This window comes from Leptosomus discolor, chromosome 21 (genome assembly GCF_034619465.1).
Source record: "Leptosomus discolor isolate bLepDis1 chromosome 21, bLepDis1.hap2, whole genome shotgun sequence".
Taxonomy (NCBI): domain Eukaryota; kingdom Metazoa; phylum Chordata; class Aves; order Leptosomiformes; family Leptosomidae; genus Leptosomus; species Leptosomus discolor.
Window position 1 is genome coordinate 6,758,934 of NC_141411.1, and position 25,083 is coordinate 6,784,016.

Sequence of the window (25,083 nt, forward strand, 5' to 3'; positions counted from 1 at the left end):
TTATTATGAACATAAACTTGCCAATGTAGTGTTTCCTGGCAATAAAGCATTAATATTTTTACAGGTAAGGTCAAATTAAGGTTTCCAACAATAAAGCTTTCTTCTCTGCTCTTTGTGTATGGCTGGACCTGCCTGTAAACATCAGCAAGGTTACTCTCTTGCCTGTGTTAAAATCCCTTCTGGAAGCGTTCATCCATCTTGATCCTTAATTTCATAGTTTTAAGTGGCATAACTCAATGTCAAGCTCTGGTAATTTTGTAATTCTCCATATTTCCTATTAGTATTCATTCCTTAGAGCTTATAATTGAGTTATAAGGTGTCTGTGCCTGTACCGTGCCCAAGAACAGTAATCCAACACAGCTTCTGTGGAATAGAAACGTAACATCTCTTGAACTTGAGGTGTTGGTCCTGTGGACTTTCAGTGGAGGGCTGTATATCCAGTACTCCTCAACGAAGGCTGCATTCACTGTTTGCAGGGTGACTTAGTTCTGGGCAACTACTCCTTGGCATTTATTGTTAGAATGATAAAACAGGTCTCACGGAGAGCTGACATGGTTTCACTCTTGTGTGTTTTATGGCCACCCTGTAAGTTCAAATACAAAGCTTCAGTGACTGAAACCAGAGGGACTGAAAGCCAGGAGCTAGCTAACTCTCAAATGAGATGTGGAATTTGTCTGTGACCTTGAGTCTCTTAGCAGCTATGTTCCTCCCTTTTGCCAGCTGGAAAATCAACGTAAAGTCAACACCTAATTTAAAATTTCTTTCGCGGAGAAACCCACTGTTGCTATAGAGTGACTGTGTTTTATTTAGCACAGTAACGCATCGGTGTAAAGCTGCAGGAGTTTCAAAACTGTTGGTGCCATTCTGGGGTCATGCTGGATTTCCCTTGTGCTGCAGGAAGGTGGCTCTGGGTGGTGGAGTTTCCCACAATGGGAATTTTCAGTAGCAGTTTTACCGGACTTGCAGAATTCCCCTGGGATGTTCTTCAATATCTAAGCAATTTGGATAATAGTCGGTTTTGAAACATGAGCTGCTCAGTATTTTCTCCTGATCACTGGCGTACCAGTGTGCCTATGGCTCTGAAGCTTCAGACTACAACTGACCCTCTTCTGTTTGTTTTGTATTAAATATTCAAGCTCCAGATGCTATGAAACACTAGTGCCCTGGTCTGATGGAGAAGGGGGTGGGTGGAAGGTGCACAGTGGTGAACGTGATGTGAGGCAGGTTCACTTGGGCAAGATTTCCTTTTAACTGTGCAAGGATTGGTCTGCAAAAATGCACTTTGGGTTGGTTAACTTATAAATTTCACATCTGTCCATCACAGTAGTGTCAGTGCTTGTTGCCTGGCAGTCCTGCTGGCCTCGTCTCCTTACAGACTGTTCCGATGGTGTGGCCTTGTTCTCCGGTAGAACCACGACTGAGCTCCAGTCACCAGGTGCCCTTTTCACGCTAGGTGCTGTGCTTGGCTCCTGGTTACGGAGATGGCAGTCTGCAGAGCTGTTTGCTTAGCGCCTGAGCGAGTCTGGTGTCTCTCATCCCTTGGAGCGGGAGTTCAGACTGGGTCACCGGTGCCAGATTAGAAATTAGGCTGTTCTTCCAATTGAGGAGATGCCGAAAGGGAACCTTATCAATTAGACGCTTTCCAGCAGGTTTTGCAGCAAAGTCCCTTTTTCTTTTCATTTACTGCCCTTTTCTGTTACAGTTGCAAGCACATCGATTGGGATGTTGCTTAGGTGAATAAACAAGTTAAGAAACTGCTGGCTTACTGTGAACCATGCTACGTGCTCTGTGGCTACGGTGTGAACTCTTCTGTGTCGAGAAGTCGTTCTCAGGGGGTCAGAAATCAATATTGCTTCTTTCCTCAGGCTCTTGATCCAGGCTGGGTTTGATTTGAATGTCCAGGACAACGACGGCTGGACTCCGCTCCATGCTGCGGCACACTGGGGAGTGAAGGAAGCTTGCTCCATCCTGGCTGAGGCGCTGTGTGATATGGACATCAGGAACAAGCTGGTCAGTACGCGTAGATGTTGGCACAACTCATGCAACGTATTTTGTAGCCAGATGAATATCAACTTTATTGCCTCCCACTTGATCCAATGTCATGACAATGTTACATAGTGAGCAGTTCTCCTAGCGTGTGCCCTGGAGCGTTTAAAAGCATCAGAAAATAAAGACTCTTGACTGGAGGAAGGCAGAAAAGATTTCAAGTGTTACTGGAAAAGATCAGTGACTAAACCAAGATTGTAAGAAACTCTAGGGGCTAATCCGTGCTTTCCTGTTTTGATGTAATCCTGACAAATTAACCAGCAACAAAAGAAGACAGTCTTAGAGTACGAAGTCATGTGCTAATATTGAGGTGTAAGGCACTGAAAACTCGTGAACCCTTGAGAAACGGGCAGCTTTACATCTGTCCTGTTGTACTATATTGGTTGTAAAAAGGGAAACTGAAAAATTGATTCAGATTTGTCAGAAAAGAGTAAAGAAAAATAAGATGGAAGAAAAAAAAAAAAAGGAGGAAAAATTCCTCTTCCATCCTAATAGTTAGCAGCCTTTCCTTGAGGAGCTGTGGCTTTTCAAGAGCTGACGTGTGCTTGTCCAGGGTTGTTCTTTGTGTTCCCCTCCCTGCTGTGGTGTCCAGGCAGCAGCTGTGAACGGCTTCCTGCTGCAGCGGGGTCAGTCGCGCTGCGGCTGCTCGGGGGGAGGAAATGAGCTTGGGTGTGCTTGGTCCAGCTCCTTTGATAAGAGGAGTGTGGCACTGTGAGGTTTGAGTGGAAACCGATGTCAAAGAAATGGCTCTGAGACGGAGCCGGTTCAGTCTGGTGAGCTCTTTGGCATCCCAAAATACAAGGAATCTTTTTTAAGTGCCATCAGGTGCTTTTCCAAAGAGTTTGGAATGTGTGTGGGGTTTGTATAGTGCTAGGCTTGAAAAGAAACAGACACAGTTGGGTTTGCTGCATCACCTGCTCTTTCCAGTCAAGGATTGTTACCTTGCTAGGTCAGATGGCCAAGGCATCCTTATTTCTTTGCTCCCTAGCAATCAGGTTTCATTATGTGTTGTTAATTAAATGGTTATTATACCTTTAGTTATGGTGAAAATGTAACTGATTTCTTGTTTTGTGCCCCAGAGTAATTTTTCTGGTTTGTTTTATTTTGTAAATGCTCATGGATGTGGAAATGGGTCTCAGATTTTTCGGCCTGCTGATGATAGGCAGCCTTTCAGAAGCTTCAAATACATGGTGATGCAGTAGAACAGGTTGATCGCATTTCTTCTCAGTGCAAGAGTGTCCTTTTTAGAAACCTGGAAACTCAAGTATAGTAGTCCTGACTGTTAAATTTGAGCAGCAGCAATCGGGGAACTGCATTTCCACGATTAAGGTTGCTCCGATCATGGATTGAGTCATAAAACTGCCATCGTTGTCACGTGGCTTTCCCCGCTCTGGAGTCAGAGTATGTTATTCCACGTGCGGGGAGGGAGGGTGTGGAGCATGTTCACTTCTGTTCTTCACTGGTGACTACTGCTTTTTTTGAATATTAACACCGTGCCGTGTGGGATATCCTCTTGTCTTCTCTTATTGCATCAGGGCCAGACGCCATTCGACGTGGCTGATGAGGGACTAGTTGAGCATTTAGAAATGCTGCAGAAGAAACAGACTGTGGTGAGTTTCTGGCAGATCATTTTCCACCTCTCCAATTACCTTTTCATGCATGGGTGTTCTCCAAGACATATGGCATCAACAGACGCAGGAAGCTGAGGCCCAGCTATTTTTTTTATGTTAGTCGTTTGGAATATTTAACTACACCAGTATTTTTAATAGCTAGAAATCTAGAAAACTGGATGACTGCATCAAGGTCAGTAGCGTGCTGACATGCAGAGTTATGTAAACTGGTAAGGAACGTGTCGTTCATCTTTGGAACCGTTATTATTCTGCAGTTGCTTTCGTTAGCTGGCGAGCTCTCTAGCATCAAACTGCTCTTTCCTTAATGAGCGATTATCCAAGTCAACTTCGTGTTTGCGTCGAAGGAAATACGCTGTCAGTGTTGAGGAAGAGATCTGCTACCGTGTCTGCCTTTCTTACAACAGGGAGACTTTTGATTGAGCAAGAAGAAATAAGCTTCAGGGAATTTTGAACTAAAATATTGGTGATTTCAAAACCAATTAAATTGCCATTTCCTAATGCAGTGGAGATATCGGAAGGGGATATAAGCAGAAATTTGGCATAAAAAGGGAAAGCAAACTTATATCTTGATCAAAGTAAAGCCAGTCGTCAAGCCAGAAAGTTGGTTTTGGATTGCATTTTTTCCTATTTCACCTACTCAAATCTCTCATTTAGGTGCTTCCAAAAAATCAAACCAACCTTCTTTAAAAAAAAATAAAAATCAGTAAGTGTAATTTTAAAAGTTGGATTCGGAAACAGACATAATGAGAGCACTGCTGATAAAACCCGGTAAAGTATTTTGAGGAACTGACAATGTGGGTGGTAGAGCTCAAGCTCTGATCATAACACAGCTGCTGTCATCCTTAAATAGCATCCTTCACATTCACAGAATCTTTTTAAAAATTAATCAGCTTCTCCCTAAATGAAGTGTTGATAAATACTATCAGTGTTGTATTTTGGATTTCCTCCTATCTCCCTACACCAGGATTCTGCAGATAACTGCACTCCTGAGAAGAAAAGAAAAAGCAAAACGACAAGAATTTTTTTGGGTGGGTGCTAGCCCATTTTTAGGCCTGCTTCACAGGGGCTAGCACCCCCCTTGTTCTCTATATAGTAGCACTATATAAAGGCCTTCTCCATTTATTGAAGGAGTGTAGCAAGCTACAGTAGAACTGGGAAGAGGAGAAGAATCCAGATTCTATCACACTTCTTTTTAGTGGATATGATTTTTTAATAGAAATGCCATTTTATCGTGTGTGTTTATCATGTGCCATTTTTATCACTTAAAATAGAAAACTTAGGTTTGTCAAGGGTGAAACAGGCCATTCCATGACATTCCCTTAAGTACCTTATTTCACTTTCAAAATGGCTCTCCAATCAGATTTTTCTTTTTAATCTAAAGCTTGTAGTAGAACAATATGCCATCCTTGCTAGATTTGCTGCTGTTATTGGAGAGCTGAGGGGGGTTTGTTTGCTGGAAGCAATTAATTTGGTTTCGGTTTGTTGGGTTTTTTTTTCCCCAGTCTCTGAATTACCTGTGAATGAAGCTGTTTCCTGCACTTTGCTTTTTGCTGTGCTCCAGCAGTTTGCTCTATTTATACCTCAAATTTTGGCTCTTCACTGGACTCCTTGTAGCTTTTCCCATATTCAGAATTTGCAGAGCTTTTGCTTCTTGTGCCTGGTGTCGGCTCCTATCAAAAGAGAAAGAATAATTAGGCTAGACATGACACAAAAGAGACAGCCTTAAAATTGAGCCTCTAATTGCCATCCCTTTTTCTACCTCAACTGTGTTCTAGAAAGTAGTGAAACAATTTTTTGGTACTGCTTTGTCCATCAGTGGTGACAAAATTAATATTGCTGCTCTCTGGGCAAAATATTTCAGTTGCTGCAGTGACCACAGGTATTCTTGTGCAATGACTTAAGTCTCTCGAGTGCCAGCATTGACAAGTCACCGATCCTCGTGGGAGAGCCCCCGGTTGCCTGTGCAGGGCATGCTTGAATGCTCTCCTCTGAGAGCAAGTAAATAATAGCTACAAAAGCAGCGAATTTTTCACTGAATCTAGCCTGATTTCATGGGAATACAAACACATGTGGACAGACCTCCAGCTCTGTGACTGCATGGGCAGATGCAGGGCAGGGCTGTGGAAGTTAGGATTCGACTGGCTCTCAGCAGAGACTGCTGCAGGCTTCTCTGAAGGTTTTATTGGGTTGCAGCTGAGTCTAAGGACATGCTGGGTGTGTAGCTGGGCCCTTATGGAGCTCTAGTCCAAGACATCCAGTGCTCTTGCAGATGTGCATCTGGTGAATTGGCTTGTTAAACAAATCCACAGTATTTTTTGTCTAACGAGGTTGGGATGACTTTATGCCATGGTAATTATGGGATTGTGCTGAGGTGGTTTGTTAAGATGTCACTTCATTCTTTCTCCAATCTTCTGGGAATTTTTGACAGTTGCGAAGTGAGAAGGAGACGAGGAACAAGCTGATTGAAGCCGACATGAACGGCAAGCCTCAAAGCGGACTCTTCCCCAAGTATGTCTCTTTTCCTCTTTGAAAAGAAGCTGCACGGAGTAATGGGAGAGACCAGCTTCATCTGTTAGCAGTCAGCTGGCCTCAGCTGGTTGGAAAAAAGTTGACTGCTTATCATGCTCATTTCATGGTTTCTTTTAAATTTGAGGGCTCTCAAATACAATTTTAGCTGTTCCTGAACATACCCACTGAATGGTAGAGCAAGGAGTTGGGCTGGTGCCTGGTCCCCAGCTTCTGCTCTTGCTGAGTATCAGTTTGACCTTTGGGCTGAGAACTGCAGCTTTGCAGTTGCACAGAGCTGTACAGCCCAGGAAAAGAGAGACCACATTTTTTTGGATTGAGGAATGCTTGTAAATTTGGGAAATGTGAGACTGACTTTGGAATCCATGGCAAATGGGCAGTGCTGGCAGCGATGGGGTGTGGAGTCTGTAGATGGATTTTTGTCCTTTTGCTTGTTCTATATGTAGCAAATCATGTCTATGTGTTCCTGAGAAGTAGAACCCAGAAATAACTCACTTGCCTGGTAGTCCTTAAAATTTCTATATGTTGCAGCAAAGAGAAGATTCTTTATGAGGAAGAGACGCTGAAGTCCGTGGAAATGGAGGAAGAGAACAAGGACTCTAGCAGTTCTAGTTCTGAAGAAGAGGAAGAAGCTGAAGAAGATGAAGTTTCAGAATCAGATACTGAAAAGGAGTCAGGTAAGGCTTAGTACAGTTTGGGATTTAATCATTAGCCAAGCAATATTAGGGGATCAGTTTGAGAATGACTGCTTTTTTTTTTTTTTTTTGCTTAGTTGTTAAAGACATCCCGAAAGTCTTACTGCCAGTGTCTGTTTTTTTTTTGTTGGCCAGCTTCAGGATGAATACTTCAGTTACTGCAAGGTGGTAGAACAGCAATTGAACATGTAGGCGTGTAGGAAGGTAATAGCCTGTTGTATTTGGATCAGAGAAATGAACTGAAGGGCTGAAGCTGTTCTGTGTAATTATAGAGATGAGGAACTTTTTCTGACTGTGATGTATAGTAATTGCAAGACATAGTAGAAAATAAGGCTTAAGTACATTGAGTCACATTAGACTTTAGATTATAGCATATTGCTGGCATCCTACTCCTATTCTCTTTCCATAATTTCTGTGGCTTCCTTAAGGAGTTTAAACAGTGTATATGTGCAGCACAGAAAGTTTTTAGATAAAGATACTTTATTTTACAGTAAGCCAAGACTTACTTATACTTAATATTTCTGCAAACAGAGATGGATCTTGGACTATGATATGTTTAATAGGTAAACTACTTTTAACATCATCTTACTTGGCCTGTATCCCAACATACTAATAAGTAAGTCCTTGCAGGAAGTGTAGTTTAAAGTTTTGTCCTCCTTCTTGTGCCAGTAAAATTGTCACCTGTGTTCTAATTGTATCAGTTACTATGGTTATCGCAGTACGAGAGGTATTGAGAATCCTGGCTGGTCTTTGCAGAACTGATAGTTACAGAAGCTGTTTGGGTATGACAGTAACACAGTGAAATCATCTTTTGGCTTTTAAATCAAACGAATATAACGGAGAAGTCAGTGGTAGAAGCAGGCATGCAGTGGAAGTCACATTTATTTGCTCCATAAAGCAGGGTTTTACTAGAGCGCAGCCTGGTATAGCTATGAGCCAATCTTGTGAACGTGGTAGGGACTTCACCAAAACACCTCTAAGGTATGAATAGCTCTAAGAAGAGCAGCTGGGTGGTTGGTGTTTAACTGATTCAGGAACAGCCTAAAATCCTTCAGCAAGGAAAATGCTGCAGCACTTGGCATTAAATTTTGCGTAAAGCCAGAGCAGGCCTTTTTATTGGGTTAATTCACTGAGCAAAGCACGTTATATTAATCTGTTTCAAACCACTAAAGCTAAAACAAATTGAAGACAAAAAGCATTCAAGTAATGATTAAGCATGAGGCTTCAGGCTTTGTTACCTGTGCTCTCCTGGAGAGATTATTGGCTCCTTTGAGAAGTTTCAATCAGAACTGAAAACCCCACCTTGTAAACTTCTCAAATCTCCGATAAAATGAACGTGAACTCATCCAGCTGGGGGTGGACCTGGTTGTCAGTTGTTCCGTGTGTGAATGGGGCGCATGTTTTTGGTTCTTGCTTTAAAACAAGATTCATGAGATAACAACATCAGCCCACGTGTTATAGGAGGACTCCAAAGATAAGTAGGGATGAAAATAGCTTTTCATAGAAAATTTTAAATGTCACAGTATTACTAGTTTCAAAGACAGTCTTAAGAACAGTTATGCTTTATTATCTCCTAGACATTTTAAATCACAGGATGGTTTGGGTTGAAGGGACCTCAAAGATCATCTAGTTCCAACTCCCTCCAGATGCTTGGATGGATACAGGAGGCGTGTTTTAGAAAACATGGGAGTTATTTCCTTATTCCTCTTCATTTTCTTTTGAGGTTTAATATTCAAGTAGCTTTATAATTCTGAACAGTGCTGGACAGATTGAAGATAACTGTTGTTCTAAAGTGTTCAAAGCCCAGATGAACGGGGGTGGGGGAAACAAACTCAAGATATTGTTATTTTGGCGAGTGATCTTTTTAAATGAAAAAATTTTGACTCCTTTGGTAATTGAGCATAAGGCAGGACAAAGCAGAAGCTGGCAGTACAATACAGAAGTTTATTTTGCGGTATGTTTTGAAGGGTCTCAGGTTGCGATAAATGTGTTGAATTTGCAAAGACTGTGGGAAGAGAAGAAATTTGAAGAGGTGAGCAGTGAAATTGCTGGAGTGCTTCAGAAAGTACGATGTTTCTTACAGTCTGTAAGAAATTTGTGTTCTTCAAACAAAGGAAGCTAAGTGCATTAATGCCATTTTACTCATCTTGAGGACAATTAACAATTTGGCATTGGGTTGTATATAAACAAGAGGAAGTTCACTATAAAATTCTATGGTCGTTATCTGTGCTGGTAACTACTACATTACGTAATTATTGTGAATTAAAGCAGGCCAGGGAAGCTTTCAATATTTTTTTAAAAAACAAACTAAACAAAAACTCCAAACAAACTTAAAAAAAAAAAAAAACTAAGAAAACTTTTATTTATGTCAAATTAGAGAATTAAATCTTTATTCTCACTAAATTTTGGGGGAAGATTGAACTAATCGTCTCCAGTTTCCCTTGATTGGAATTTGTAATGTTTGCTGAAATTGTAGTAAAATAAAACGTGGGATCTTCCCCTAACGTCAACGATGCCTACGGTCCTACAGTCTCATGCTGCTGGTACAAGGTAGTTTTGCCTGTCCTTCTTCTGCAGTTGACTCCTTTCAGTCGCATTGCTTGCAGTTAGCATTCTTTCCAACCTGTCATTACCACTTAAGCTTGTGCCCTTGTAATTAGGCTTGACCTTAAAGGCTGACCTCTGTACTATAAACTTCCAGAACAGGCTACCAGTCACCACCTAGCCCAGCCTGTAAAGCCTGCTGACTGTCAGGTCAGGTCTGTTCTTCTCTTCCTGCGACACTGAGGATTCTCCTGTGTTTTACAGGCTTCAGTCTCAAGAAATCAGCAGATGGCAAGCGTGTCATTTTTTTGTCTGTATGCATTTCCATGGACAGCAGTATGCCAAGTCAGGCCTGCAAGGAGAAATGGGATAATCTACTGCCCCTTCCTAAAAGGGCTGTTTGAAAGTGCAGTGCACCTGAGTGTTAGGCTCAAGAGATGAAGTTCTCTGTTTAGATAACTTTGGTGGAAGTTCTGAGCTAACACAAAGAGAGGGAAGGGTGGGTGACACTTCAGTATCATGCAGACCTTCCTAGGGGAGATGCATCTTTGTCTCTCTAATTCTGGATCAGTCAGTCCTGCTAACTGCCTGTTATTTCTAAATGTTTCTTTTTGCTTACTCCTTTCTGTGTCCTTTGAACCCTGTTTTCTAGGAGTGGGGACACTTTTTTCAGAAAGATTGATCTTCGCACTCCACGGTGCCACCCTCACAGATGCTCCATACCAAACTGCTTTTTATGTGTAACAGAAGGATCTTTATGCGCTGCACATACCTCATTTGCTAGTACTGTTTGGGTGCTTACACTTAAAATGACTCTGCTGTTTCAAAACCATGACTGTTGAGGCACTCATAGCTGCGAGAGCAAAACGTTGTTTTGTTGCTGTAGGTACATCATTTTTCAGGCAGGTTGCGTGTGGCTGTGTTGGGTAAATAGTCTGTCTTAGAGCCCTGTGCACAACCTATTGCCTGAGATACAGGTTCTGCTCACTCTCTCTCTGGTAATGTCTGGTGGATGTTCTTATGTCAAGCGTGGCGCATAGATAGAAAAAATAAATTAGTACTGGATGGTTGCACTGGTCTAAAAAGCAGGGAGCCAGCTGTGAGCTTCGGTAGGGTTTGCTTAGCTTGTTTTGAGCCCTGTTAAAGACTTTTGTTGGGAATCAGTCCTTGCTTTGCGTAGAAAAATGGATTTTGCCGTAGAAGACTGTACAATGAAATCCGCCACCAGGCCCACTGGGAGACACGTGCTACAATGCGTTCTTGTGACTGCAGTAGGAATGGGGTGTTCTGCTTTTCTTCCCACGTTGTACAAGGGAGGAACAAACCCTGAGAGGAAACAGAATTGCGAGTAAACAAAAACTCTGTTTGTCCTCCTTAAGGTGCTTTCTGCAAAGATTTTGCGTGTCTGTGGGGATGAAATTCAACAGCTTTGCCTGGGAAATACATCCATCGTCTTTTTTAGTAAGTGGAAAGCCTCCTTGCAGAAAGCCCCGCTTAGCTTGGTGCTGACATCATCTTTATGATCCAAGGCGTACTGAGGTCACACAATGCTGAGCTTGAGTTTAGTGCACACTGTGCTTGTAAAGAAGGGCTTGGAAGTGCGATACTGAAACATTTGGTTTCTCTTCTTGTTTAAAATTGTAGAAAGGAAGGAAGAGCCCTTTGCCAACCACTCCAGCCATGAAACCAGGCCTAGCATCACTGAGCAAATACCACCACCCGAGCCCAACTCCTTCACTGCATCTGCCAGAAGAGTAAGTGAATTTGGAATCAATGCGGAATCCAACAGTGCTCAAAAGCAGTAGGTTTTACTGGGAAATGGGTGCTCTGAAACCGATTTTAAGAGGAGTTGTAAGACTTGAATTTAGGAAAGCACGGTAGCATGCCATTTTGATAAAGATGCTGTGTTAACAACAGTACAGGACTGGCACAAAGGAGGATGTTTGTGTGATAAGGTTCCTCTTGACTCTCTCACCTTCCAAAGCAAATTGCGCTGTTCACAGGAGAAGCCCTGCTTTCCGCAAGTGCTTTGTGTCGCTGTCAGCTCTGAGGTAGCTGATGCCAGTCTCTTGCCAGCTGGAGATCTTTCACCAAGGCTGGTTCCTGCTGATGTATCAGCAGTGAATTTGGCATCATCATCTAAAGTGCCTCTGACTTGCCAAACTCGGTTGATTCAGTGGCATGATGTTACAGCCCAGCAAGCAGAGAGGATAAAGTTTGCATCTGACTAGATAGCTAGGCTATGAAACTTTTTAAAGGTGAAGCAGTGTTACTGAAATCTTATCTGAATTCTCCAGCTCTCACGTCACTCAGCTAGATGGCACCAGGAGACTCTGTGTTCTGCCGAGGACTGGCATCTTATGCTTCTGGTTTCTTTTTGCACTAGAATATAGAGAACAGCTATACAATGCAGGCACCTTGCCAAAGTCTGGAGCACTAGCTACATGTTAGAGGGAAAATGTTTCTTGCTTAGTCACAATTTTTTGACATGCTACTAAGTCTAACTTCTTGTCCAGATCAAATGAAATAGAGCTCCGCTGGGCGTTGTTCAACTCAGGCTGACTTAGCAGGGGAAGTATTAAAGGCAGAAGGATCCTGGGAAGTGTGAGCACTTCAGTTAACCTTTTCCCAGCTGCAGAGTATTGTTCTCATTTGAGCTGTCTAACCCAGAATAAGGCTGTTAGGGTATAGAAGTGGGCCTGTGTGCAAAGCAGATACTAATTTGACCTCAGTCACTTAAAATCATGTCCTCTACCTTTTCTTACATGTTTGATTCTTCTGTAACTGTCAGACTGGGTTCTAGGTGGGAAAATAAGGGTGTTTGTGTTGCCCTCCATTTGTGGAGTTATTAATATGTGCTGTTCCTGTGTTGTTCAGAGATTACAGAAGGCAGCTTTTACGTGGATTTGAGCTTTCTCTGAGGAAAGTGTCAAAACTACATTAAAGTGTTAGAGCTCTGTAGCTCAGTAGACTGGAAGTGCTAGAATTAGTGGAGCACAGATTAACTCTGTGCATCTGCATTAAAATAACATTAGCTAAGAAACATTGCTAAAATACTGCAGTGATAATTTTACCTTTGCAGTCTTGAGTCAATGAGTTTGACGGCAGAGTAGCTTTATCTATTCTGGATAACGTCATATGTTTTGTGTTATGTAGAATATGGTATAATAATGCATATATCAGCTTTGGCCAAAAGCCTTGTCTACCCCGGTATCCTGCCCTTGACAGTGACCATCAAGAGATGCTGGAGAAGACAGAGTCTAGCTGGACTTCTCTCCCACCTTCTAGCAATTTGCTTTTCAGGGACTTGCTGAACCTGTGGCATTTCTTTGTATTTGGTAACCCCTGTTGGAATTTTCCTCATGAATTTGTGCAGTCTCTTTTTGAGTGCCCGTAACATTTGAGATCCTAGGGCAATGCAGTGGCAAAGGGTTCTTCAGCTTAATTACATGTCATACAGAGGTTCCTGCAGCTGTTACATTCAGCCTGCCACACGCTGGTTTTGTTTGCTGCCCCTGGTTCCTTTATAATAGTTGATCCTTGTTCACCTTTCTGTGTGCCACTGAGGGGTTTGTGTATCTTGGCCATATCTCAGCCTGGAGACTCCCGATACATACAAAAGTTCTCCTGCTCTACTCATTCTTGTTGCCTTTCTCTGAATCTCTTCCCCTTCTTCTACACTGCTTTTGAGCTGTGGAGCCGAACTGTCCATGATACCAAAGATGTGACTGTACCCTGCAGTAACACAGAGGCGTAATGTTGTTGTGTTTCATAGCCTATTCTTTCCCAGTAATTCCTAATGTTTTGTTTGCTTTACAACTCAGTGTTGAGCCCCTGTCTTTGTAGAAATACCTCCTGTGGTGCCCAGGCTCCATTTGGCAGTGGGTATCTTTTGGTGAGACTTGGTAACTATAACTGAAGTTGTACGTTTAAGCAGTTGGATATTTGAGGAGTAACACGTGCTTGTCAGAAGTGCCTCATGAGGGTCCATTCAGTAGTATGTATAGAACATGCAGTTACCTGGCCATAGAAAGGTTTAAGCTAGAACAGGCCTCTGCCAGCCTGTAGTCCAACCTCTTGCTGGAAGCAGGGCCAACTTCAAGCCTATGTCCTGTTGCTTTGAACCACCTGAGCTCAGCTCAAAAGTCTTTGAGGATGGAGGTGCCCCACTTTCTTGCTCCCTGGCCCAGTGCAGCATTGCTCCTACCAGGAGGTATGTCTTCCTTCATGTCAATTGGGATTTCCCGTGTTGGAACTCATCCATTCCTCCTCCTGCTTTCACTGTAGACTGAGAAGTCTAGTTCCATATCCGCTGTGAACCCCACCCCCCCGAGCAGCAGAGCAATTAAACCTTTCTTTGCCTTCTCTTTTCCATGCTGAACAAGCCAGGTTTCCTCAGTCTCTCCCTTTACATGTTGTAGGCTCTAGCTCCCTGGTGATCTTAACGGCTTCTCCTGGACTCTCTCCAGTTTGGTTGTGTAGGGGTTTTATTTGCAGCTAGTCCCAAAAGAGTTGATTGCCTTTTTTTTTATTGTCTGCCTTTACGGAATAATTCCCCCTTCCTAAATGGGTGCTAATAAAAGCTTCATTGTTCCTTCTGTTATTTCTGCAAAGCTGGAGGAGGGCATTGTGTAGGCAAAGGGAGCTGCACAGTGACACAAGATTTCTTTCACGGTCTGTTGCTGGGGATGAAGGCACTACAGCAGTTTGCATCCCTTTGAGTTCACCTTGAGCTATAAGAACTAAGCAGGAAATCAAAGTGACCCCATCTTATGTTTCCAAGTGTAGCCCAGCAAAAACTGGGGCTTGCTAAAACACTTTCAGAACTTAAATTGTGCTTTGCAGTGCTCTTACTTCTTCCAAATGTCCCTTTTTCTCCTCTACAGTTCAGTTGGCTCAGCAAGTCAGACGAGCAGAAGGATGAGTCACCTTCATCGTGGCGGCTGGGACTACGGAAGACTGGCAGTCACAACATGTTGAGTGAAGTCGCTGCTACTCGTGAGGCGCAGAGAGATAAGACTTCTTCTATCTATCGTTCTTCGTCAAGTCCTCGGATATCTGCGTTGTTAGACAACAAAGAAAAGGTTTGGCTTTTAGCAAAGATATTTTAGTGCATTGCAGCTGAGCAGACTTTACCTCACAGGTTTAGGACCCATTCCCTTTCATTTTGAGTTGTTGCTGGGTTTCATATCCATAGCAAACTTAGGTCTCTTTCTTTCATTCTTTTTTCTTATGAGATTTATTCCTATCCTATCAGTTGTTCTTACAGAACTGGAGTTTGATGCCCCTTTGACCTGATTCCTGCTTGGTTTGGAGAAGACTGCCGGTCTGGCATGGCTCGTTCTTTTCCAGAAAGTATCTAATCCAGACAGTAGCACATACCTGCAGTGGAAATTCTCCTTCACTGCCATCTATATGGATTCCCTCTGTACCCACCAGCTGTATTTGTGAATCCTGTTCCATGTACCCCCTAGCTGTAACTTTGCCCCATCCCTGCAAACATTCAAGGTCAAGCTGGACAGGGCTCTGAGCCACCTGATGTAGTTGAAGATGTCCCTGCTTGTTGCAGGGGGTTGGACTAGATGATCTTTAAAGGTCCCTTCCAGCCCAAACCATTCTATGAGTCTATGATTTAGAAGCAGTTCTAGTTGGAAGCTGCTTTTATTCACTAGCCTACTCTTCAGGAAATATTTTCAGAACTGATACTTTTATCTGCACTGTGTGTTACCCAAGAAAATACTTTGTCGTTGGACAGGGGAATGCTTTCTTAGTTGAAGAAATTAATTTAGTTGTCACTGAACATGCTGGAATTGTAACAGATGTGCCGTTGAAGTACGTCTTTTGCTTCACCAGGACAGAGACAACAAGAGCTATCTTGCCACAATAGCCCCCAGAAGACTAAGCAGTACGAGCGACATAGAAGAAAAAGAGAACAGGTGAGGCTGACTGAACTTACTGCTCGGCTTCTGCCCTGCCGATGGTTCCTCTGGAATACCTTTTTTCTTTGTTCAGACTTCATATATTTTCTCAGCAGTCCCAAGTCCACAGGAATTCACAATATCTCTGATCTATAAAAGTTGTGGTACGTTGCTTTTCATTAGGTGAGCAAGGCGGCAGGCTGGTTTCTCCACCCTTGTATCCATACATACATGGTCTCCATCCAGGAAACTAGATTTTTGCATACTTTTTCCTTTTACATGCAAGTGCCTCATTTTGAGCCTGGCACCTACACTTGTCCCTGGCTCAATAGTCACCTTCAATCCCTTTGTTCACACGTTTGTGTCAAAACGTCATTTTTTGATTCACTTGAGTTCATGAACTCTCTTGTTATGTAACTGTTTCCATTGCAGGAACCGTTTTTACGGCAAATGTCTGTAGTTGCCCCTAGACACAACACAATATAAATGGGATAAATATCTAGTCTCTCAAGATGTGTTTGAGGAGCAAACAGGTTCTTCACAGTTTGTGCTAGAAGGAGTAAAATTTGAGCTTAGCCTCATTTCCAGCCGCTTCCACAGTTGTGGTAGAAAGGCACATATAGAGAAGTCATTGTGAACTGTAATTGTTGTGAAGAAGTCACGGCAGATGATCGCCCTGAGAGAATTTCCGCACAGTTTGAGATTTTGTGCTGATCTTTTGCTGGAACCTCCCTGCTGCGCTCTTGCTTAATCTCAGCCAGTCACTGTGATTTGGAGTTTAGCAGACAATTTGTGTCTGCTGATAAGCCTGAGCGGTTTTGGCAGTGGCTCGTATTGAGTGGCATATCCAGCTGACTGCTGGTAAGTGTCCTTTGCTTGGTGAAGTAGGGAATGAGGAGAATTGGCCTGCATGAACAGATGGTGCCCAGACATACTATGTAGTACAGATTTTTCCCAATATTCTTTCCTTTCAAAACAGCTGAGTTTCACTTCACGGAACCCACAGGTGTCTGAAAGGGCATCAGCATGGACAGAGCAATTGAAAAATGAAAAATAATTGCAGGCTGAGGAGTGAATGGATTTGTGTTGCATGGCAAGCTCAAGGTCCTGTCCAAGACCAGGAAAGAGCAGGACATACTGCCAAAGTGTGTATTAGGAAAAGGAGCCCTGATGTCAGATAACTATGATAAATAGGACTACTAGTAATTTATTGATAACATGGCAAGTAGTTTCAGATATTGACAAATATTTTGTTGTCTTCTGCTGCGAAGTTTAGTAAAGGGTTTCCCATACTGAATTGCTTTACTGTCATTGCCTGGGTACCTCAGAGACTAAAAACTTCCCCTGCACTTGCAATATCTGTCCATTTATGCAGTGTCGTTCGATACAAGATGGCAGAGAGAATATCAAATGATGTTATTTAACATGTTAGATTACTTTTATGGACAATCTAAATTTCAGCTGCAAGTTTTCTGACTGAAAAGGCTCTTGTTCCTCTTTATACACAACATTACATCACCTGGTGACTCCTGGGTGATGCAGCTGGCAATAAGAGAAATTGGTGTTAAGGCCAGAAGAGGTGTCTCAGTGAGTTGTGTCGCCTGTGAGCCATGGTGCACGTAGGTATAAGGGAAGGATTTGTGTTGTGGAGCTATAAAGGAGGCAAAAGCAGACTCCAGAAGTTTTTTTCTAAACAAACCTTGTGCTCTCTCCTGCGTTAGAGAATCGGCTGTTAACCTGGTGCGGAGCGGCTCTTACACCCGGCAGCCGTGGAGGGATGAATCAAAGGGAAACGAAGCTCCCCATTCTGGTGCACCTACTACCTACGTATCTACCTACTTGAAAAGGTATGTCCAGTTCTGTCTGACGTGGTCCCCAGGCAGTCAGTTCTACTCTTAACGTGCTCCCAAACTCTTTAACATGCCTCCCAAACTTCAGTCTCCTGCTTGCTGCTTACTGCATCGGTGTAACTGGCCTTGGGTCCCTCTTCTGCTGAGAGCAGGAAATAGATTAAGATTTGCCAACGTTTGTCATGCTAAATAGTATTTTTAAAGACCATAATTTCTGTTGATTTGTAAATTGCTGAACTGAATTTAAATACTGTTGTTCATATAATTCAATTGCAAAGTGTTTTTGCAGTTTTATGCTAGTGTTATGGCTAGATAATAAAATCAAAAGTGATCATAAAAAAGCAATAAAGTAATTACAGTCTGAAAGCATTGTTCAAATAGCTATTGACAGGTAAGTTGTAGCTTATCTCTAATTTTGATTTATGTTAGTCCATGTTTATGGCATCATTCTCAGAAAAGCGGCAGTATTCTTGTGCATGACTTACAGCACTTGCTGAGGAGTAAGGCTGATGTCTCCAACTATTTTCTTGAGGCAGTAAGGAAGCAGTTTCTGCACAGTGTATCTGAAAACATAGACGCTGATTGTTGGTAAACTCTCAAGCAGAATCAGGAAAGCAGACCTCAGCATAACTTCTTTGATTGTCAGTATCTCTTACCCCTTGGGAAGGCAGAGGCTCAGTTTCCTTGAAGTACCAGACAGTGGCTGTCTCTGAATGAGGTGAATGAATGCCCGGCTCTGTTAGGGCAAATAATAAATAACTGAGTTCTCATCTCAGTTGTGAGAAGAAGGATCAGCCCTTTGGGCAAGTACAGTGCCATCACCTCACCTTTATTTTAGCTAATACTGGAAGCCATCAAAACAGCATGTATGAACATGGCTGCAAAGCCATTTGATCTGCGCTTAAGGAAATGGGCAGAAATATTTGAAGGTTTTAGATTGTGTTTCACCAGATTCTAGACCCGGAACTAAATAACTGTCCTGAAGATGGAACTATTGCTTGAGATATTTGGGCAGAGGTGGACTTTTTGTGTTCTAGTACTTATGCTGGTAGAGGTAAGCTGTGCTCGAGGATGTGTCTGCCCAATTGCTGAGCACATACAGACCCATTTCCACAAAAGGTGAAACAGCCACTTCAAGCAGGAGACTTCTCCTCATCTGCTGATCCATTCCAGTGACTTCACATCTATCCTGGGACATGATGACAGGCCAACCTCCATAGCTTGTCTCTCTAAAGGCAGTCCAACAAGCCGCAGCTGATTACATTGGAAAAATTGTGCCTCTTGCAGCTGGCATGCCTGACTGTTCCCTAGCCTGAGAGGCAGTCCCATCACTCACATGGCTGCCCGTTCAGATTTTACAAACATTGCCTGTTTATCTCTGCTAATCCAGGACCAGATTTAGTATTGCATTTACACAGTTGTACTGTATTTCCGTGGTTAAACTGTACAGAGACAGTTTTGGCTGGCAGTGGCATTGCGCTAATACCGATTTCTTGTCACAAAGGCTGAATTCTGGCCTTTCATAGGAGAACGTAGCTTTGCCAGGTAGGAATAAAGTGTACTTTTTTAAAGAGATCAATGATTTTGCATTTTGTGTACAAACAGTAGAATCATGATCGATTTGACCTCTATCCCATATGGTTTTCTATAGGAGAGCACAGAGAAATTAAATACAATCGTGTTGAACCTTTGATTTCTCCAGCCTTGTGCACCAGCCTGTAAGATGAGGAAGGGAACCTGGTTGCCTGTTAAGGATAAACTCTTTGTCATTTCCAAGTATTAACAAAACTCTGAACACAACTCTGAAAGGTAAAAGCTTGTTCTGAGAGAGGAAGAATTAAAGGAAACATGATGTACTTGGATGTTACTGAGAGGATGACTTCTGTACATCTGCATTTCCCCTTTACCTTAGTGTTTAGCTAATCTCTATAAGGATACCTGGTTATGTTCTGTAAGTGCCTTATGTGACCCCCAAGCAATGAGTAAACAACAGCAACAGATCATCTTGTGTTGAAAATGGCTTTTCTTCCAGAAGGGTACAAAATAACTTGCAGCAATGTTGCGAGTGTTCTTCAGCTGTAGTTAAAGCAACTGTTAAAGTTCTCTGTGTAGTGGTAGTGGCTGTCATTCTGCTTTCTCTGTGAGTGTACCACTAGCCCAAAAATTCACAGAATCCCTTTCTGACAGCCTGTTCTCCATTTTAGTGCATATTGGCCTTCAAACAGCCAGTTCGCCTGTATATTAAAGGATTTGGAGGAAAACTGGCATAGCAGATTGAATTAATTCAGCATCCTTCCTTTGAAATCAGCTGTGATGTCTCACAGGACGGGATTGCACACACCAGAATAAAACCACATTTTTCACACAGTTAGTTTCTCCTTCATTTTACATATTTGAATATATGCCTTCTTACTGGTTTTGTTCACATTAGAACTATCACAGTGAGTCAGGCCAACAGTCCATGCAGTCCAGACTGTTTCTGACAGCAACTGGTTTTGAAGGACAGGTTGCAAAAGCTAGGATAACTTAAGAGCAGTTTTCCACCTCCCACACTCTCCTTGCTTCCAGCAATGATGCATTTAGGAGCCAGGGGTTGTGCTTCACCGTTGTTCTTAACAGCCACCACTGTGTCCAACTTCCATACAGAAAATCCTATGCAATACCCCTTGGCAGCATGTTAAAAAAATAAATAGTGGCATGTTTTGTGCAAACCTTTTTTATTAGCATATGTGGAAGCTTTTAAGGTTTCGAAGGTTTTTAAGATTTTTAGTTCTACTGGCCTTAGCTGCTTTCAGAAGTATTTCTTTTTATTGATTTGAAACGTTGCTTCCCATTTCGTTGCTCGTTCCCTGACGGTTATGTTATAGTGATTATGTTAAGAGAACGAGTAGCACTGTGTCAGTTCCTTTTTTTTATTTCCAATGTTGAATTCTTTAGCATCAATTCATAATCCTTCCTTTTACAGATTCATATGAACACAGCTGTTAATTAACAGGATTCCCCGGCTAACCTTTGTCTTGAATTGTCTATTGTCTGTGTGTGAACAATTGAGTGCCTTAGCGTCTCCTCAGACTGTGCAACGCCACCCATGCACGGTGACAGGGTGGGGAGGTGAATTCCTGTAGAGCTGGCAATGCCTTGGCTCCCCTCTTGTGAGCAGCAGTGTGTGCGTGATGCACCCGCGCCGCATTTCTCCAGCCCGGGGCGTGAGTGTGTAGGAGTTGGCACAATGCCATCACCATCCTCTTCCTCCATTCCTCCTCCTGCCCCTCTCAGCCGCCCCCAGGCTCTGCTTTCCCAGGCACCTGGTGCTGCTTCCATCCTCTTGTCTCCCCTTTTCACCCGTTACCTTCCCCTTCTGAGGGACAGTCCTTGTCAGGTCTTACTTAATAACACCCCAGTGTCCTCCCTTCCTGACCGAGTTCCTTCTCTTTTGCAGCCGCCCCTCGTGCCACAACTGCTTTGTCTTGGGCTCTCCTAGGACAGTGCCACACCAACCCTGCTCCCCCCAGGGCTGCAACCACTTTTTCCCCTGCCGCTCCCCTTGTTCCTTCCCCTGGCACATGCACCACTACCGTCATCTCCCTGGTACACTCCTTTCTGCAACTTCACGGCTGCTTGCTCTGCACGCTCGCACCAGCCAGGCTTAGCTCCTTGCTCTCACCCTCCTCCCAGCCCATCTCCAGGGCTTGGCCTTTTCCTCTGGTGCAGAGAGCCAAGAAGGGAGGCACTTGCTTCCAACAGGACTTCCTGCTCCCTCTGCTCCGGGCAGGGGCTGGCTTTCCAGAGGAAGCTTTGTTTAGGGTCCGGTGGAGGTTGCTACCTGGTGACAATAACTTGCTTGTTCCTTTGTGACCTGGATGTGGCAAGCAGCCACCAACTGAAGAGCCCAGATGTAAGGTTCCTCCCTGTTGAGGCCATCCAGGATACCCCGTTCTCTCCTTTGGCTGTCTGGGGACCAGCTGCTTGTCCTGGGCTGGCTGGGGGCCTTGGCGTGTAAAACTGATTTGGAAATTGGGTGCCTGGGTGAATTGGACTGGGCCCTTCCTCCGACCTCCTGTCCTTGGCTGTTGTCCTGCCCCTTTCAGGTTTGATTTCAGCCTCAGGCTGCTCTCTCTGACTCTCGCTCTAGTCTTGACTTCCAATTCCAGTCCGTTGTCACTGGCTTTCCCATAAACCTGCAGCTTTGTGCCGGTCTGCTTTTCCTCTAGGTCAGTTTTAATTCCTCGTGCAACCACTATCCTCCGTGTGCACTAGCATGGGAGTCATTAGGATGCAGGAGGTGAGAGGCAGCCTTCCTAGGCTTTGATCCTGCAGATAGCCCAGCCTGACCAGTAGCAACCAGGAATACCAGTTGCTGGGAAAGGTGTGGCAGGGCCCTAGAACATGCATGCGTGCTCGTTTGCTCTGTGCAGACAATGAGCAGCCTGTGCATGGGGCTCTGGCGCATGCAATAAGGAGATTTTGCCAGATTTCATCCAGTCTGTTTTTAGAGGTGTGCAGCTTCTCCCAGTTAGGGTGGATTTTCTCTGAAAAAGCAAAAGGGTACATCCTGATGTGAGAGCCCTTCTCCTTTTCGCCTGTCTCTTCTCCAAAGTATGAGTATTTAAACACGTACAGTTTTTCAGTAATAATTGTTTTAAGGGTTTTGTTTTAAACTGGCAAAATATGTATTTCCCTTGCTCATTCTTGAGTATTTTCTGGACGGTTTTGCTAGCTATTTTCCAGAAATACAGAGTTTGTGCCAAACATGCCTTAAAGAAAATTAAAGCCTGAACTGATCATCTTTGCCAAAGTTTTAAGCCACTGAAAACAAGTTCTTAAAACTGGAAGTCCTGGGCATCCTTACGAGGTGATGCAGCCAGACCTGCTTGTGTCACTCGTGCCTTCCCTGCTTTAAGCAACCTCGTCCTTGCTCATTGTTTCTACCTTTCCCCGGTGCACAGGGGTGCTCTGTGCGCGCCGCTTTCACTGCGGTAGGGTTTTTCCCTTCTCTGATCTTCACCAATTCACCTCCACGCCGTTATTCTCTCACTGTAAAACTCAGCTGGGCTTAGCCAAGAGGGGTCCTGCTAGCGCTAGCTTGCGTGAGCGACCAGCAGCAGCTCTGGGGTACTCTAATCTCCTTGCCTACGTTTTGCTAAGATGTAATACTTGCTCCCTTTCCAGCGGAGAGCCCAGCTGCCGTGATGTTCTGTTGAATATTTACTGTTCTCTGAAGGACGTGATTTTGTGATGTTTTACAGTGCTTCATTTGGTAGAAGTAGTGACCTCAGCAGTCCCTACATTTCAGCCAGTCGCAATACATCTCTAGCTACCTCACCCACTACCATTGGTTCAGCTACCTCATTGGGCACCCCGTGGCAACCTGTCTCTTCCTGCCCCACATCTCTCGGTGCGAACACTACTGCATCAGCCCGCCAGTATACCAGGTAACGGCTCACAGCTGAGGTAACGCTGCGGAAAAATCAGCATTTGGGTTGGAAGTTCTGGATTCTGGAGTGGATTATGGATTGGAAGCGTGCTTCCACGTGGGAAGCGCTGATAAGAAATCCCAGAATGGTTATGTTGGACAGTTTCGGTAGCGTGTGTGCAGCAGCAGGCAGTTAACAGCCCTTGTGTGACCCTAGCTTCTTCACTCGCTGGAGTGGTCGATTGTGCCCTCTTGCTACCCTGTTAGAGTCACAATGTGTTGCTCAGGCTGCTCTTGGGCGCTCATGTACAAGCTCTTGGAGTTCGTTCCTTCTGCTTACTCACCGGGTACATTTTCTAATCATTTTTGCTACAAACAGGGATGTGAAGACTGTGGATTCCTCCTGCTTATTCTTCCAAGTTTTTAAAAACCCATTTTAATGTGTGCTGTCCTTTACAAAACCACGAGTCTAGAATGAGGAGAATGAACTGTCAATGCTCCCTCGACGTGACTGGTCTTGGTCAGCAGTTGAGTTCACTTGCTTTGCTTTCCATTATGTCTTCTCTATTTCAGAGCCCCTTTCAGGCAACAAACTGATTCTGCTGTAGAGAAAAATACAGAGGGCATCTCTGCTAGCACCCCCCTAGGTGTAATCACAAATCGTGCTATACTCGGCTCTGCTAATGGTATTGCGAATGCCGGTGCTGCCGCAACTACAGGAAAGGACTTCTCAGCTGAGGAAGCCAGGGAGCGCAGAAGGTTAGTGAGCAGAGTGCCGGTGTGTGTCGGTCCTCTTCTGGGATCAGGTCTCACGTGGTGGTGATGGTGGGGGTGTAAGAACTGTATCTTAGGTGCTACGTGGCGTTACAGGCTGCTGCCCCTGCTCCATCTTAAGGTTTTGAACTGAGTCATCACTGGCGTGTAGGCTAAATTTAGTTTCATAATTTCCTACTTGTCTTTTCAGCATCACAGCCTTTTTTTCAGTAGTCAGCTCGGCTACTGATCTCAGTCCCCAAGGCCTCTGTAGAGGGACAGACAGCCCAGTAGCCGCTGGCAGTAGGTTCTGTAACGTGAATCCCATCCTAAAAAGAGCATTGGACTGAGACACATTCGGATAAAATCCATCCCTCTGATTCTGCTCAGCAAAGTTTACATAGGCCCCAACGGAGTCATCTTTGCCACACAGGTCCCCTAGCTTCCCTCTGCAGTTAGTGGGGGAAAACAAACATTCCTGGAGCGTGTAGATGTGCGGTACAGGAGGAGATGGACTGCCCTCTAGCACCAGGCATTTCTTTCGATTGACTATTAAGGAAGACTTAGCACAGAGGTAGAAGTCTGCCACATGCGACTGAGGCTGTTCCAGCAGTAGCAGCATTTTGAACTACTCTGAATCTAGCTGGTGGTATCTCTTTCTTATCATACAGTGTTATTTTTAGACTGGGGAAATACAAACCTAGGGTAGCTGGTGCTCTTTTAAAAGGAAGTTTACCGTGTGCATTTAAGTACAGCATATCAAATGATCTGTACGTATTCCTGCAAACAGGTTAACTTTTGCAAAATCTGTCTCTTCTGATGGCATCGACAAAAGTAAATGGTAATAAGTAAAATGCAGCGATGAACTGTCTGTTTCTAACTAGCAACCAGTAATTAGATTCTTCCAAACTAAAATAATAACTCCTTAAATACAGACCTTCCTGAGTGGAGATAGTGCTCTGACATATTTTAAATGGCCTGAAGCCAAAGGATGTGAAAAGCAGTAATGGAAATTAGCGGCTTGCAAAGGGAAAGATGGTGGAGCTCTGCCGTCAGCTGCGTGGCCTCCCCATGGAGGGAGCCATGCTTGCTGCGGGCTTCTCCTTGCTTCAGCTCCAGCAGATCCCAGAAAGAAGGTGATCTTCTTTGGAAAATACTCAAACTTTGAATGCTGTTTGGGCTTTTTTTTTTTTTTTCCCCCCAGGGCTGGCACAGGGAGAGCTTTGAAGGTATTGCAAGCATTCTGGATGAGCCGCATTCATAACTCTGTATGCGGGGACATCATTCGAAATAGCTACTGCAGAGTATCTTTGGCTGTAAGAACACTTACGTTTAATGTTAGGAGTGCCTCTGTGTGCTCCTTGTCATTTTGCTAGGGGTCGGTTGGCTTCAATTTGCAATTGAATCGAGATGAGCTGCCAAAAGATACTCCCGGTGCACAGTGAGATTGTGCAAAGGAGGACAGAGGGAGTATTGCGCTTTCAGTTCACACTTCAGACCGTTTCACAACAGTATCTCCATTTTGGCAAGCCCAGAATAGAGTTGCAGCAGCTTTAGATTTTTCCCTGGAGAAGTGGGCTCCAGAAAACCCACCAGACTTTTGGCACTGCCGGGGGACAGGGAGCTTGACTGTGACAGTACTTGTAGATGCCCAGAAGAGCATCTATTAATATTCCTGCATTGGCGTTTATTGCGGAATCAGTTTCT

The 25,083-nt window shown here is 43.9% G+C and overlaps 1 protein-coding gene across 6 annotated transcripts in view; it reads left to right on the forward strand.

The window, feature by feature from the left end:
• PPP1R12B (protein phosphatase 1 regulatory subunit 12B) overlaps positions 1-25,083 on the forward strand; it is a 121,115-nt gene that overhangs the window by 38,815 nt on the left and 57,217 nt on the right. For 3 of the 6 annotated variants that reach the window (XM_086476373.1, XM_086476374.1, XM_086476371.1), the window contains exons 5-14: positions 1,866-2,010; positions 3,582-3,656; positions 6,106-6,185; positions 6,735-6,880; positions 11,087-11,196; positions 14,329-14,526; positions 15,296-15,378; positions 17,082-17,207; positions 22,457-22,642; positions 23,197-23,382. In XM_086476373.1, coding sequence (XP_086332499.1) covers positions 1,866-2,010; positions 3,582-3,656; positions 6,106-6,185; positions 6,735-6,880; positions 11,087-11,196; positions 14,329-14,526; positions 15,296-15,378; positions 17,082-17,207; positions 22,457-22,642; positions 23,197-23,382 — 1,335 coding nt within the window. The other 3 variants (XM_086476377.1, XM_086476375.1, XM_086476376.1) reach the window with 2 other exon arrangements.